The sequence below is a fragment of the Diabrotica undecimpunctata genome, chromosome 4 (assembly GCF_040954645.1).
Source record: "Diabrotica undecimpunctata isolate CICGRU chromosome 4, icDiaUnde3, whole genome shotgun sequence".
NCBI classification, from domain to species: Eukaryota; Metazoa; Arthropoda; class Insecta; order Coleoptera; family Chrysomelidae; genus Diabrotica; species Diabrotica undecimpunctata.
The window spans coordinates 109,583,816-109,601,758 of record NC_092806.1 but is presented as its reverse complement, the minus strand read 5'-3'; the positions used below and the strand labels follow the sequence as shown (position 1 = coordinate 109,601,758).

General features: G+C 33.4%; 1 protein-coding gene across 2 annotated transcripts in view; it reads right to left on the bottom strand.

The window, feature by feature from the left end:
- Positions 1-17,943, bottom strand: part of Ubr1 (Ubr1 ubiquitin ligase) — a 102,105-nt gene that overhangs the window by 6,102 nt on the left and 78,060 nt on the right. For both annotated transcript variants that reach the window (XM_072530005.1, XM_072530004.1), the window contains 3 exons: positions 12,750-13,038; positions 4,530-4,666; positions 800-1,183 (listed from right to left, as the gene is read on the bottom strand). In XM_072530005.1, coding sequence (XP_072386106.1) covers positions 800-1,183; positions 4,530-4,666; positions 12,750-13,038 — 810 coding nt within the window. The remainder of the gene's footprint in view (positions 1-799; positions 1,184-4,529; positions 4,667-12,749; positions 13,039-17,943) is intronic.

Here is a 17,943-nt window from a genome sequence, read left to right as displayed (position 1 = left end):
ACAAAACAAAAGTAATTAAAAACACGGAAAACCAAGAGGCAATAAAAATACAAACAGAAAAAATAGAACAGGTAAATGAGTATATCTATCTAGGACAAGCAATCAGAGCTAACAGAGAAAATCAAACAGCCGAAATATCGAGACGAGTAAGAATGGGATGGACAGCGTTCGGCAAACTTTCTTACGTTCTAAAAGATCAAACAATCCCTCTATACTTACGAAGCAAGATATATAACTCCTGTATAATACCGGTGCTCACCTACGGAGCACAGACATGGACATTTATACAGGCCAATTTGGATAGTATAAGGAAGGCACAAAGAGCGATGGAGAGACAAATGTTATGTATATCACTTAAAGATAGAAAACGTAACCAGTGGATCAGAACCAGAACAAAGACAGTAGACGCGATAGAACAACAGCAAAACTGAAATGGAAATGGGCTGGACACAATGAACATCTACAAGACGGACGATGGAAGAATGCCATCGGAAAGTGGCGTCCATACAATGCAAAGAGATCAAGAGGCAGACCACAGATGAGGTGGAAAGATGACATCAGGAAACAAGGAGGTCCCACATGGCAGAGAACAGCTCAAGATAGGGAAAGATGGAGAGAACTGGGGGAGACCTACATCCAACAATGGAAGGATAGAGAATAGGTTCAAAAAAAAAATATCAACATGATAATATCAAAGTCAAAATATTTACAGATATTAATGAAACACTCTGTGTATAATGGTATGCAATACTAACATGACATTTTTTTAGCTTAATAAATTAATTAGTAAATAAGTTACCTGTATGGTCGCCTATGTTCCCTAATCATGATAATATCAAAGTACTTCCTCCAGCACTCGCTGTGCATGACGTGACCACAAGTACTAGTATGAGGTGCAGGTCCCAAGTTAGCGTGTAGATATAAAGGATCATGTTTGCTAATATCCATCATAGCTTCGTTTGTTTTGTGTTCGCACAATACCGTTGCTTGCTGTACAAAAGCTGCTAGTACCATCGTGTTTCCACTGGCAGTTATTTTTTCCTCTTCTTGACATAGGATGCAAGTGTAAGTTTTTTCTTCTGAATACCTTGGTGACTGTCTAGGACCAAGGGCGATAGGCTGTTCCTCGGACGGTTCTGTGACGTCCATGATTTCAACTTGACTAGAAGTTCTCGGTTTTTGACTGAAATTATAAATTCATTAGTAAATCTATATATCAATGGAATTGGCGGTTACTTGATGGACTTTTACATTCAATAATAAAGAAAACAGAAACACAACATTGTTTTTTAAATTCCACAGAATATTGTTTATTCGTGCTCAAATATTGTACGTCATTAATACCTGACGAGATAAAAACATTCTTTTTATCTAGTATCATTGTCTTCCACGCATGAAACTAAAGACAAACCAGCTACCGAATGTTATTAAGTAAACACACATGTTATATTTATGAACGCTCTGGACTCATTACATCGAAAAGAGATAGGTACAAAAAGACGCTTGGAGACGTTTTGAGATTTTAAGTAAAATTTGTGACGTTTCTGGTCTGCTTACTTATGGCTGTCCGTTTGTTGGATTTTTTGCTGTTTTTTATCCCGTTTTTGCATTTAGAAGTTATTTATATTACAGAAACAGTTGTTTTCACAACTAATTTTATATTGTAGTTTAAAAAAGTGAACGAAATGAGAAAAAGAAAATGTTTTATTGAATTTTTTAGATTATACCTGGAAAAACTCACAAGCACAAGACCTCTTTTTAAATTTAATCGAGTACTTTGAATTAGGAAAAATAAATGGGTGACCGTTGGAACCGTTGTCAGTTGTTCAAGATGTACAAAAAGTACAATTTTCAGATGTGCACTATTATAAAGCTTTAATGATGACAAGCATATTTGTTATTAATATTATTTAGTTGCTAACTTTATTACATAACAAAATATTTATAATTAGGAACTGTTCGTTTTTGGTTTTTTTCAATTTCAATCAAAAATATTGATATTTTAACTTTGTTTTAGAGGGTAGCAGAAGCACTAAAATTGGCGAGAAAAACAGTATACAATATACGAAAAAGAAAAAACCATGTTTTATCTTCTCCGGGAAAAAGCAGACCTAGTTTAAAAACGAAAACTGCTGACTTGTAAAGTAAAACATCCTTGAGTAGAATATTAAAAGATTTGGGCTTTAAATTTAAAGAAGATTATCATCGAAGAGCTTTAATTGAAAGAACTCATATCGCAGCACAACGAGCGTGTTTCTTACGTAAATACATGAAAAACAGAGATAGTACATATCAGCGAAAAGTTGTATTTTTAGACGAAATGTGGATTTTTTCTAGGGGAAATAAAATGATGTCGTGGAAGGTTGACATCAGCAGAAGTTTACGTAAACCAGGTGGTTATGATGGAAACAGATTTATTATGGTCCATGCCGGTCCAGCAAAAGCTTTTATTTCAGACGCCAGTTTGTTATTCTGTTCCAAATTATTGAGTGCAGATTACCACGGTGAAATGAATAGTACAATATTTACTAAATGAATAAGTACACAGTTACTTCCTAATTTAGAACACCTATCTTTGATTGTCATAGACAACGCACCCTACCATAGTGAAATCATAAATAAACAACCTTCCGCTAAATGTTTAAAATTAGACATTATAGATTGGTTGAAGAAATACAATGTTAATTTTGATGATCAGTTAAGTATCACCCAGGTTTTATCGAACCTGTAATAATTAACATTGGAGATAACAGTTCAGATTCTGAAGGTGATGACAATGAAATATAAGAAACGAAAAACATATATTCAAAATCTTGCAACATGCCGGCATGGTTATAAGTTGCCTGAAGTTAAATCTAATAAAATATTAAACATCATTAATTTTTAACAACAACATGTACATTTTTTGGCAACTTTAATTTTTGTAAAGAGTTTTACCCTAATATTTTTGGTGGCTCAGGCATGTTAACCTGCTTTTAACCTGATGATGGAATTATTATTCCGAAAACGTTTGTTATATTGATGTAGCCCTTCTAAGGGTTTTTTAAATATACCTACATACAAAGATTTAAACCTCTTTTTATGAAATTTTAATTTTGAATTTTGGCAACAAACGTGAGGCATTTGAAATATGCTTAAAAAACGCTTAATTTAAACTTTTACATTACAAAACGATCTAAAATATTTAAAACTGCTCTTTTTTAATTACATTAGTACATTTTTCAAAACTACCCATTTTCTGCTACAAACTACACTCAAAACCATCTTCTTTGAGGTATTTTCCGTGACTTGCGATCGTTTGTAATGTAAAAGTTTAAATTATGCGTTTTTGGTCATAATTCAAATGCCTCATATCTATTACAACAAAAAATTCAAATTCATCTTAAAATTAAAATTTCACTATGACAGGTTAATTAAAGTGATAAATTTTATTGATCTCACGAGAATAGTAAAAAATAACAAAAATCGCGCAACGTTTATTTATTGAACAGATTTATAGAAACTCACTTCATTTGCGTCAAAATACAAAGATTGCACAAGAAAGCTGCTCTTCATCTTTAAAACGCATTTTGATTTTTGTCGATAGCACATTCTGATCAAAAGATATCGAATTTTTACCGTCGACTTGATACACATATTTTTTAACATTGATTTCGCGCGCGCAACTGACCTTCAAAATCGCCGGTCGCTTCAAACGTTATTTCTGAGAGAACGGTTCATTCTACAGAAAAAGTGCTAATTAACATTTTTGTTTAAAATTATCTCAGCTACATTTTTTATTTAAAACATTTTTTTCTACGGCGTACAGGTTCTTGGTAAATGGATTTTTTTTTGAGTTTTTACCCCCCTACGAGGGGGTTTTAGGGATAAACGCAGGGGTAAAAGTGGTAAACTTTTTTGCATCTTTTTTAGGGTCCCAATATTGATATTTTCGGCTAAATTCAACGTTGTTGTATAATTTTTAGGAGTCAAATCTCTGACGACTGGACTGACGTAGCGATCTCAACATAGAGCTATTTAATTATACTTCTTATTAAATGTCATTTAAACGAGTTTTTTCACGTAGATGATAAATCTTCATCAAATTGCTCCAAATAAAATGCTCTATTTTTTTTAAGTTTAATTTTATATAAGACTGAAAACAACTGGTGTTATGCAAAAAATAAAGGACTTCAAATGCATCTGTTTCACCACTTGAATGACGTAGCTTGACCTAATATCGTTTATAATACACAATATACTATATACAGTATACAATATAATAGTTTACAAGTAAATGTGTTTTTTCTAGTTTTCTCTAAATGCGAAGTAAAAACATTAAAAACACTAATCCGCAAACGGACAGAAGAATCGCACAAAACTAAAGGATCTAATGTTTTGTTTTAAATATTTATTTTGGTTTCTTTGATTATATTTCCCAAGCTAGTGCCCGTATTGAGAAGCACCTATCTGCAAGATGAATATCACGATCTACTCTTAAAATTCGTTTATATGAAGCTAAAAAACTATATGATTAAATAAATACTTACAACTCGCCAGTGCTAGTTTCTTCAAACAAACTGGCATTCTCTTTTATAAAATTCTTTTGCATCACCTGCATCTGGGCCATTAATATTGCTCGTCTTTCTGCTGCCAACTTAGCTCTTCTTTCCTTTTCATTGTCCACCTAGCAAAAAAGACAAAGATTATTTTTAAAACATTACTTTTTTATTTATAAAATAAATATGTGGGTAAGCTGGAACTACTGAGAAACAGAAAACGATAGAAAAATTAAATTGAGACTGGTATTTCATAATTTGTAAAGATATTGCTAATTTGTAATACATATCCCATTTGATATAGTCTGCATGATTTCGATGCATCTAACGAATATTATCGTCGTATTCGCGTTCTCAAACGACTGTAGGTGGCAGCACTTGTTTTGAAAGATGGCAGACGAAATAGAGATACGGTTTGTTGACATTGTAAATTTGATAAACCCCTAGTTGAAGGGCAAGCAATTTTAGATTCCAACCACATTATTACTTGATGAATATTATCATGTAGTGGGAAAACCGCAGTGATTCAAGCATTGTGCCTTCAAACGAGCAATTTGAGAGGAGTACCCCACCAAATACAAGTGAAAATTGAAGTTATTGATAATATTAAAAATGTTGTTTATAATTGTACATGTAAGGCTGGAAATTCAAGCAAATGCAAACATATAATTGGCACATTACTATATATTTTGCGGTAAGTGATTACATAGTGATTTGATAAAAGTAAAAGAACCATTTTGCTATAACTTCATGTTTATAATACCTTTTTATTACATACAGGCATACAATGGAAAAATTGGAAAAATTAAGCACCACATACATCAAGCAATAGTGGGGAAAATGAAAAAACATAATGTGTATGAAAGTATGGTGCCAATTAACCAGTTTTGTCACATGAAAAAAAAAAACACTACAATAAGATAATTAGATACGCGTCTAGCAAAACCAGCAGATACTGAGATATTGAAGATATTACTCTCCAGAGCACAAGATTCAGAATTAAGACTGACTTTGAACCACTTGTTACCATTTAATTACATATCGTAAAAATAAAAACCCAAATTGGCCACTTAAAGTCAACCAATTGTATAATTCCAAATTTAAAGGAAATAACGTAAAAGAACCGTATTCCGTCCGGTCTCCCAATTCCGTCCGACAAAGAAATTGCCCTCTATACCTCAGAGTTTTGTCTCAATCAGACGGCCGAGTAGAATTTTTGATAGGTTATTTCCCCACTCATCCTACCTTTAGCACGCAGACATTTTACGTTCACTGCTGTCAGTGCGGCTCAGTTCATTGCAAGTGCATGTTTTGTTTCAAGCGATACTGATTCCAAAAAAAAAACATAAAGGTAAGGAATACTTATTTTCAATATTTTATAGATACTACGTTTAAAAAATCCCACTTAAGCAAATTACAACAACATCAGAGAATAATAGTAAATATCCAATACCTTTCAAAAAAGCACTATTTTGGCGGGAAAGCTCTGCAAGGAAAAAAAAATAATAGCACAGAAGACACCAACGAAAGGAAAAAAACCAAAGATTTATCCTACAGTAGCTATAAGTGATGAATTTATGGAACATCAACGAAGACTCAAAAAAGAAAAAGAGGAAAAAAAATGAGAAATGTGAACGAATCCGAAAGAGAAAAGAAAAAACAGAGATCCAACAAGCAAAAAAGAAAAATTGTCCTCCAAAACACACACCAGGCATAAATATTGGTAATATTAATACGGAAAACATAAATAAAAAGAATATAGAAATATATTTAAAAGACGATTTTGTGTTGGTGCAGTATGACAATGAATATTTCCCTGGTGTAGTTCAGGAACGAAGCAATGATACTTTGAGAGTTAAAAGTATGACTATGAGTGGCTGTAGTATGACTATGAGTACTGGAAATGGCCAGAGAGAAATGACATTTTAAATTGTGACTTTGATGATGTAGTTTGTAAGATTGCGAGACCTTTACTCATAAATAAACGAGGCGCCTATGAAGTTCCAGAAATTGAAAACCTAAAAAAATAAAGTCTTCTTTTTTATTATTTAATTAATTTGCAGGCATTAAGTTCTTTTCAAAACTTTGTACTTAAATAAAACTTATTTTTAAATTATCTGTTTTGTTTTTTGGCCATTTTTTTTGCAAATTTACTTAAAAATTATTCTTAAAGCGTTTTTTTGTCATAACTAAATAAATAGGACGGATAGTGGTACTCTTGTGGACGGTATTGGGAAAAAATCATTTATGTGAACGGAAAACGGCTATTTGCGAAATGTTTGCATTTGGTTTCTTAAATAAGCAATTTTGTTGAAATGACTGGTGTTATTATTATAAATTCGACTCTAGTAAGAATTATTAATGCAAAATAGCTTATAGAGATGCATTACTTTAAATTTCAATGATTCGAAATTGATCTTTCAAACACTTTTATATATACCACTTATAACCGGTCGGAATTCGGTGCTCTTACGTTACTGCAATATTACTACATTACAGTTGCTTTAAAAATGTATGAAAAAATATCTCAAAGTAAAGTTGAACATTTGGGAATTCTTATCTCATATGATGTACTATGGCTGACAGTAAATGGAAATGATTCAGGAAAATGTTGCAAATATGTGCAATCAATTTTACGTGACCTTAAATATTTATGCATAATTGAGGAAAATAATATTACTTTAAAGAAAAACCATATATGTATCATGGACAAGTACAATTGCGACTGTTAGTTACCGGACTAAAAATATGTCATTTTGTAGTGTTTGGTCCATTCGATAAGTCCACACTTATTATCAAAATACCATTTGATGTAGAATTTATACAAAACACGTTAAAAGTTTTGGTAGGCGTATATTTTTACAATGTATTACCAGTTGTATTTAAATTATATAAATAAAAAACTTGTTTTAAAAGATTGTTTTATTTCTTATGGGCACTTTTACTTGGAAAAAATATTTACACTTCACTACACTCACATTTGTTAATTTAGATATATACAAATATAAATTAATATTTATCATTACTAAGTATTGGTGTAGAAAGGTTAACAATACCTGAAATAATATTTATAGAGTCCATATAAGGAACTAGGAATTCTTGCTTTAAGAATTTTAAAGATTTTTAGCCGTTGTATAGTTCTTTTAACGTTTACTCTTGCTGAAGCAATTTCAGCAGTACAAAGAGCACCTTCCATTGATAATTGTTTTCTTTTTCCCAAAAATGGCGGTCTTATTAATTCGATTTTCTTTTCAATGCATTCATTTCCTATCAAAAAGCCCTTATCTACCATTATATCATCCTCATTTGGTGTCAATTTGACCAATAATATTGATTGAATAAAAATTTCTTTGTCTGAGATACGGCCACCACAAACAGGAATTACAAATGTAATTAAACCAGATGGTGCTATTCCAATCATAACTTTTAATGTGTGATCGCCTTTGTAGTGAGAAAGTCATTACATGACACTTGAGACACTTGCTTTTTTGTAAAAGTAATTCTGTGCAGTCCAAAATAATTCTTGTTTTAGAAAATTTCTTAAAACTAACAGGTATCCTATTTTAAATCGCTTCTTTTCCTGGCCAGAGATTGCAGGTTTTAATACTTCCACCGTTATCTGAAAATAATTTCTACATGTGTTTACCGAGACACTAAATATAACAGAAAGGCAAAGAAAAGTGAGGTCAGTTTGTAAATTAGCAAACACTTGAACAATACGTTGTTTTAGCTGAAGCAATAATGGTTTCGAATTTTTGTTTTCTAACAAACTAGCAGCTTCACAAATTTTTTCCAGCAAATTTAGATTGAGTTCCAGTGAATGCATTTAAATCGCGATTTGTTTGTATCAAATCATACAAATAACTTTGTTGCCTTAACTTAATACAGATGGGGTCACTTGGATAGGCCTCTCTTCTGTGCTGATTTTCAGTGAGTGATCCCGCTGTAACTCTGGACTATTTCGGATGGCTTCTAAAACTGCATTAATCACTGTACCTGTGTTAATTTTGATTTCATATTCCGTAATTGTTGACGTTGTTGGATCTGAGTCAATCATTACATCTCTTGAAATAGATCCTGTACTAGATATATGCCATTGTTTTGCTCTTTTAACGATCGAATGGGTAGATTCTCAGATGGAATGGAACATTTTTTTAACGTTTACCAGTCCTCACATCTAAAAAATAAGTATGTAAAATCTTATTTCAATGATTAAGAAATAACCAGGCTGAGACAATATTTCCTAAATAAATTTCCTATCAAATATGATTTACCTGGAAAAAAGTAATCCAATTCCTTAAAGTGTCGGCTGCATACATTCATGAATTTTGTCACAGGTTTCGCAATACGAGCAAGTTCCGCAAGAGCTACTTGCCAGTTTTTTCGTAATTTCTCGTCCCTCGTAAGTTCTCGTCTTGGAAAGTAGTGGAGATGTATATCTTTCGTAAATCGAGCAGAACATTGTGGCACTGAACAATATCTATTACTTTTCTTCTTATCGCTTACTATTTTTAAAATTTGATCAAATTTATACCAGTTTTAAACTCTAATTTATTCAAATTTTTGACATTTATCCCTATTTTAGTAGTTATCTATTTTGACAGCAGTTGGCAGCACGCTCGTTTTTAGAACAGGTTACAACTTGGTACAGTAACAGTATGACAGAAATAATTGAAACGACTAATGCCGGATTGCCAAATCAATTAGTAATTTATAGTTTTGCTTTCTTGTACTGTTAACATAATAAAATGGATAAATAATAATTACTTTTAAGACTTTATAATATATTTATTAAAGTGAAGTCGTTTTACCCTGTCGTATTTCGGATTAACGCTGAAAAATAATTTATGATTCTAGTTACAGCCACTCTGCTATGCTTTCCCTTTTCTACCTGCTTTGTGGTACCGAACCTCCTACTGGTCGGCTGTAGTACTTGAGGATAAATCAGCGCTACCAAAACAATTTTTTTATAAATCGTGAAAAAACGCAAATTGAATGCTTTGTGATGATAATTTATTGAAAAAACTTCTATAATTTTATTTCAAATAAAATTGTCTCGAGGAGTGCATCCATTCCTTGCGGTCGCATAACTGGATAATTTTAGTTGTTATATTTGCAAAAATAGTAAACAGCCTGCGGAGTCGAGGCTCTCCCCGGACTCATCGGCCAATGACCGACGCGCCCTGCCACCGAGGCCCCGCCCCTTCGTGTATATATTCAGAGAGCTCCGAAAAATCTCGCTATTAGTATTCAACGATCGCCGGTTTTCAATAGTGATTCCTTTGTCGTTTTCTTGTACGTATAACGTACAAGAAAACGATAGAACACCTAAATATAAGTTTTTATCTCCGAGTGAGCGTCGAATTGTGTTGAAAGTGGAAAATTATTTTACTTTAGAAAAAATCAACATGGGACCAATTACATCAGTACTGGCAGTTCAAAAAAGGACAAGTGCAGCTTGTGGAATTTCAGAACGGACCTTGCAAAGAGTTCGCAAAATGAGTGAGGAGGAATTAAGTAAGGAAAATAAAAGGATTCGTTTGCAACCGAAAACCCTCGACTTGTCACAAGGTATTAAAATCTCAATCAGAAATATCATTTATGACATGTACAAAGCAAAAGAACATGTTACAAGAAAGACACTTATTCAAAAAATAAAGGACAGAGAACTTTGTGATATGGGTTTGACCAGTTTATCAAAAGTATTAAAAGCTATGGGTTTTAGATACAAAAAACCAATAATCGTAAAGTGTTGTACGAGCTGTCCAATGTTGTTGGAAAAAGGTGGTTTATAAGAAACTATTTTATAAAACAAGAATTCCGAATTTGAGAGACAATTTGTGTTTCTTGACGAAACATGGATGTTTGCGAAAGGAAATAATACCAAATCATCCTGTCAAGATGATTCTACCAAATGCTATTCGAGTACTAGTGCGAGTAATGGCAAAAGATATATTATATTGCATGCAGGAAATACGGAAGGTTTTATACCCAATGCTAGTCTTATATTTTCTTCGACAAAAAAAAAACTGATGATTACCACGGAAATATGGACGCTGATATTTTTGAACATTGGTTTAAGGAGAAATTATTAAAAAATCTGAAAAATCCGTCATTAATAGTCTTAGACAATGCTTCGTCTCACACCAGAGAGAAGGAAAAGTTTCCCACAAGCAGCTGGAAAAAAGAAGACTTAAGAAAGTGGCTGTCGGAGAAAAATATAGAACACGAACATCTAATTTTAAAAGCTGAATTATTAAATTGTGCAAAGAACACATTACTGAGAAAAAATTTGTCGTTGACCAAATGGCACTAAAATATGGTCATGAGGTCCTAAGACTACCACTATATCACTGCCAGTACAATCCAATTGAATTGGTGTGGGGCATCACTAAAAACTACTATGATAAACATACATGTAAGACCACCGTCGAAGCCAGCGTTTTACAACTCTGGCAAGATGCACTAAACCAAGTCAATGAGGAACAATGGCGGAAATGTATTGAGCATACTGAAAAAAAAACATTTTTAGAGTCATATGAAATATAACAAGTTATTGATTTAATCATTTAATTATTTGTAATGATGAAGATTCAGATGAATCGGATAGCGAGTCAGATAGTGATGATACCTGTCCATAGATTAAGACGTAGATAGAAAAACCACCAAAAAAAAAAAATAAAACAAAAACCGCATGCAGGAGAGAGCCGGAGGCACACCGCACGACGCTCTTGAATGCAAGCAGCAAAAAAATTAGATTAGCAAGTAAGGTAGATTAAGGACATGACTGGACGAATGACTGGGTATTAGACGACGGATGAAAGGATTCGATGCTTGCTCGCTCTCGACTGCAGTTGGTGCAGAAAAGGGAAAGCAAGTATCGGCACACACAACCATCATTAGATCGCCGAACAATTGCTTTGACCGGTAGTGATAAAGCCAAATGGGCTAACCTACCACTTAAATGTAAATACACGGAAATCTCCCATTGCCTGACGGGGGATACCGCGAAATAGTCGAGACCTGGCTCCAAAGACCAGGGGGCGGAGGAAAGCCGGGGCTGGTTGTACCGCAGGAGGACAACCTACCTCGGTGGGTTTGGGAAGGTGTGTGTGGGAAGTAGGAATAAGTCTTTGTTTTATATAGATATATATTTTTATAGATATATTAATAAAATATATAAAAATAAAAATATAATACAAAATTTTGAACACCCAGTATTAACATTGGCAATTTTTTTATGCTTAAATAAAAATAGAGTTTAGTACACGCTGAAAAAGAATTTTTGTTTTTTCAGCATAAATATTAACCACAAAATTAATTTTTGAAGTTCCACTTGTAATATGAAAAATTTTTCAAAAACTTTAAATATCTCAAAAACGGCTATTTTTTCGAGAATGGTATCCCAATAAAAATCGATCCAGAATTTTACGTAGATTCTAAAAAAAAATAACAAAAAGCACAGTTTCTATTTAAAATAAGAAACTTAATGGCGACTTCCGGTACAATCGGAAGTGCTAGAAGAATGCAAATATTTAAAAAATGAAGAATGCTTTACATAACCCATTATTCCAAGTTTGCAGAAACCAGTGACGACCAGAACTTTGAAAACTTTTAACCAACATGTTGTGTGAATGACCCTGTATATTTCATACTCAATGTTTATCAATTTACATTATGATATTAAATTATTCTAAAGCATACTTAATACAAAGTTATTTTATTAAAAAAATCGATAATGTCGTATTATCAAATTAAGAAAACCGTACATTTTTAATTTCAGAACCGCTGACTACCTGAGACAAATCTGAACAGACACTTTTATTACTTATGCGACAGGCTAAAACGATCCTACTATATGAGTGTACTAATGTAATAAATTGCACTTTACGAGACCTCACAATTAGGTTATCCTGGCAATATCGCAAAACTACTGATTTCATACTTTGGATATGAAATACTTTTTAAATCTTAACGCTGCCAATAACGTATAGTATCGTACTGTGTTTCCTCCCTTCGTACTGATTTACGGTACAAATGACTTTGGCGATTCAAGCTATCTGTTTCTCAGTGTAATAAGAATAAAACAGAACTACTGTAACTTTCATGAAAATTTGATGTTTCTGATAACCTTAATATAGAGGAAGATAAAGTAAGAAAGCAAATAAGGTATATAAATCGATAATAATTGATAAGTAAAAATGGACTAACCTTCTCAGACGTAGAAGCGTCTTTGTTCACTTCCAAAGTATCACCCTTCTTGTCCGTGAGTTGTTTGTATTTGTTCAATGTCCAACGCAATAAACCTTTATGCGAATCGACTCTCGGACACGTTAACAGTTCTTCCATCAGAGTAAAGATTCTAAACTTCTGGGATTTTTCGATAAACTTAAAGAAGGGGTAATTGTTGGATTCTTCTTCTAGAAGAGCGTAGCCGACGAGATGTAACACTTTGTGGAGTTGTTGTTCGGAGAAGCTACGAGCCCGTAAGTTGATACACCTGAAAATGATATTGATAATCAATACATATACTATTAGAGTTTTATTACTTTTAGCTTCATACATACATATATATATATATATATATATATATATATATATATATATATATATATATATATATATATATATATATATATATATATATATATATATATATATATATATATAAACGAGAATTGTTCCATATCTATTCGATGCAATAAAATGTGTTTTTAATAAAAACATTTTATTTGCTATACAATTTACTGCTCACTCCAGGTCACCCTGTACTTATATATTTATTTACATATTTATCCTATAAAAAGGCAATTCTAACGAAGGCCAATAAAATTTCTCGAAATTCGCATCATGTATGTGTTAGGTTTGTATGTCGCTTGCATCAGGCCGTGGAGTTTAGGGGTATGAAGTTTTGCAACGCAGTACGTCATGCTGTCGTATCTCCATGCTGTGACATGCTGAACGAGCCATACAGTCTGCACTCACTACCCATACGGAACACAATATGTATAAATACTCATACGCTCATAAATCGCACCTGGAGAGTCATGAGGGCATTCACATTTCACTCTTCTTCAACTGGTCTTGGGTGAAATGTCCTTTGATCTATCCTATCAGCTTCCTTGGGCTGATTTTTGTTTCGTTCTATCCTGAATGGCTATTAGGTTTTCGAGGGCAGAGGGGTAACTATCTTATTCGTACTATACATTCTTCTCTCTTAAACTCGCCAACATCCACGACAAGCGCTGCATTTTAAATTGTCATTTTCCCCCGAGGAATGAAATCTCAGATAATAAAACTAGATTAACCCAGGCGAGAAGCCTTCAAAGCCCAGAATCACACACTGATCTATCAGACTGTTCCACGGATTCTGGGAGGACAAAGTTCTGATACAACCTGAGAAAAACTGAAAGCGATTTACGATGAAAGTTGCAACGTTTAACATTAGATCTTTGATGTCCGAAGACAGTCCGGGTAGGAATAAAAGGGGTGAAATGCTTTTGTCATTTCCGCTAGAGAATAATCTTTATGAAATGAATAGTTTTTTCTATAAAAAGCTACACAGACGTTAGACATGGAGGAGCCCAGACGGTAATACTCGCAACGAAATAGATTATTTTATTACAGATCAAAAATACGTATTTAAAGATGTGACCGGTTTTAATAGATTCTCTAGAAATAACGACCATATGATGGTTAGAGCTACCAACCCATTTAGATAGAAGCCATAATAAAAAAGAAATACTTTCAACATACACGCCCACAAGACGAAACAGCATTTGGAGACTACATTAACAACACCCTTGAACACAGCATCACCAAACGGTGTGGATGAGTTGAACAAACAAATAGGTGACACACTTAAACTGGCACAAGTACGTTTTTGTCCGAAAATTAAATCAGATGAAAAGATCACTTTAGAAAAAGAACTTAAAATAACAGAAAGAAGACAGTTACAAAGTTATTTATCAACATTGACCCACAACACATAAGGGCACTCTATAAAGACTGATCCAGCGAATTCTTCACGAGCAGGAAAATCTCCTTGTAGCAGTGCTTGTATAGTATCAGTGATTTGTAAAATAAAAAGAATATAAAGTTTCGTTGTCTAAGATATTTCCTACGAAAGATTTTGAAATTGTGGGATACATGGCAGATCTTCGAACGCTAATTTCTGGATTTTCCTCAACTTCCATTAAAATAACATCTTCACGTGCTACTGTTACATCATCATGTCGCCCTGTTTCATTATTTGTTGGGACCACTGAACCTGTTTCTCTTAATCGTTGATGAAGTGCTGTAAATGTTGGGTGAGTGAAATCACAATTGGGAAATTTTTCAGGGTATCTACGTTGTGCTGCTCGACCGTTACACCTCATTTCGCCATAAACTAAATCATACTAGCGTATTTCTCATTAGTAAAAACCATTTTTGTTGAATTGAAATTTTTATATTTGAATGCCACAAAGTGAAAAACTAAAAGGTAAACTTCGCAAACTGACCACAATTTGACAGTGAAAAACGTAGGTTATACTTGTGTTGATAGGTACATGGCCAACTAGTGCAAAAAATAATAATTTAACTTCATGACGAAAAAAACGAAAAATTTTCAAATCGATTTTTGTAGAAAACGGTGTATCCTATCGACTTAAATTTAATAATCTAGTATCAGGAATGCTTAAAAAGTAAAGACAAAAAAGTTATACGTTAAAATAACCGTTGACCTACCCAAAACGGACGCCAATGATCGGTACTAGAAATTCGCAAATAATGAAATCGATTCAACTGTGGAGGATAAATAATCGTACCAGTTTTCGTTTTTCTAAGTAGAAGCGTTCTGTACGTATTAAAAAAAAACTAATTACAAGGCGTCATCTTCAAAGAGCTCTACCTCCCTTAAACCGCATTTTCCGACTATATTGTCTTAAAATTATCTGAGGAATCTTTGGTTTTTGTTTGTCAGGAGAGCTTCTTGACACCCTGTATAATCAAAAATAATAAAAAGCTCACATGCTATACATACAGCTGCAAAATTTAACAATTAAAATTAACAGTAAACCCTAAACAGATTTATTTTTGAAAATGGCCATCAGGAAAGTGAAAAATAACGATTCACAAATGAGGCGTTGCCGATAGTAAGGGCGAACTCACCGAAAGCAAGTTTCGAGAAATTTGGGTTTAAAAAAATTACAAAGGGCGAACTCAACAAAAGATGGACAAAATTATGGTTTTGTACTTATTTACTATTTACTTACGTATGATAGTGTACTCTGTAACTTTTTTTATTTTTAATTAATTTAAACTGTTCAAAATTTAACTTGTATTAAAATTTATTGAATTGAAACACCTTTAGAAATTAAACGTTTTATTCTTACAAAAATTCAAGTGACTAAGGTATTTGAAACAAATCACAAAACGGTGGAAACCTAGAGTTAAACTAACATAAAAAACTAGAAGACAAAATAAATAATTAGTCAAGCTCAAGGCTTGTATTCTATTTGATCATCATCCTCAACGTCTTGGTTTTCTGTATTTTCATCTGTGACCGCTTCTTGTGTGTCTATGATTTTAGTAAAGTATCGACTCCAAGGTAGAGGTATATACGGCAATAAGTCAAGAATATCCTTTATTTTTGAGGCTGGTATTTTAATGGCGGTGCTGTAAAGTCTCGTCAATGCTTCATTGGCCAAATTAAAATAATTAGGATCATAATTTTGCCCCTTGCCTTTTTGTAGTTTGATAGGCGTTTTCACTTCAAAATTATAAGCAGAATGAACGAAGAAGCCTTGCTTGAAGTTCTCTGTAAATTCAAAGATCCTTTCATCTTTAAACTTAGCACCAACCATCTGAACTTTAGTTATTTTCTTTTGAAGATCGGAAAAATTTAAAATCATACCCTGCGTAAGTTGGACAACGGTAAACCGGTTCTTTCGGCGACATCTTTCAATCATTAACTTATAGTGATCTAAGGTATATAAAGTGCTATTTCTTATTTCATGTTCAATATTCCCAAAATCCCTATCACAAGGAAGGTACGAGTGCCCAGGTATCATAAAACAGTGTTTAATTTCTGTGAACCGGTCTTTGTGTATAAAGTGTAGATTTTTCAAAACAAGATTTAAATTTTTGTTTTGTCCAGAACAGTTATCGCTAAACATAAAAACTTTCTTTAAGTTAACATCAGTTTTAGACAAATAATCATACAAGCAGCTGGCGATCTCACATGATCCACGTCTTCCTGTACTTTCATCCCAAAGATACATTGTTGAAGAACCAGTTTTGACATTGTGGATGCAAAAGTTATAGGTCCACAGTTTCCTTTTGTAGTACTGAATCCCAGTAGTTAATTTTTTGTCGGCAAGGCGTGCTGTAGATCAAACGCTATAACCAGAAGTGAGTCGTCTGCATTACTTCTAAGATTCTTAAGAAGGGACTGAACAGTTTTTGCACGAGTCAGGTGTATCTCCTTCTCTTGTTTAAGGTTCTCTATTTGTGTCGCTTTTTGGAGGCTCAAAACCAATATTAAACTGCTTATTAAATGTATCGCGATAATAGTGCTCAGTTACCGGGCTGTAATCAGGGTAATTTTCTGTAAGCCATTCGTTGTAGAGAGAATAGAGTTTTTTAATGTTAAGTCCAACTGGTAGATATTTTCGATGGGGACTTTTAGCGCGACTATAGTGACTGGTGACAGTAGGTAGTGCCATGATGTGTTCCTTTACTTTCCAAAGATCTTCATTTTGTATTTTCTTCGCTGGTTCACTCTTGCCCCTTTGATCCATGGTAACAGTGCCAGTCTGGTTAGTTTTCTCAAGTACAATTCGAACCCGTTTTTCAGAGATTCCATGAATGTTATAAAAAGCAGTACGACAAACTGCACGAGTAACGTGATGAACAGTCAGATTATACTGAATGCGTCTCAATGTACGGCTTGGTCGCCCCTTTACGTAGGACCTTTTAACGTCATTATATATTAACAACTTTGACAAGTAACTGTTCTGTAAATCATAGTTTCCAATTTGCCAAAAGGACTCGAAAATATTGGTTATCTGGTCTGCGCCTATTTTCTCAAAACATCCACATTTACAAGGAGGTCCAATCTTACGGGCAACAACTTCTCTCTTGTAAGAGTTCCCCGAATTTCGCTTCACTTTACACACATTTTTCTGCCAATCATTCATTCTAACAGGTCTCTTTCGCGAATAACCCGACACAATGCGATTATCGGAAAGTTCTGCTCTTAATTCACTACTACTAGAAGATCCAGATTCTGTCATAATTATCTATAAAAAATGAAAATGCACGAATTATAAACGTAAGCACAGTAAAATAAACGAACTTAACACGCGGGAAGCTTCAACTACAATAAATAATAAAGAATAGTCCACTAACACTACCAGGCTGC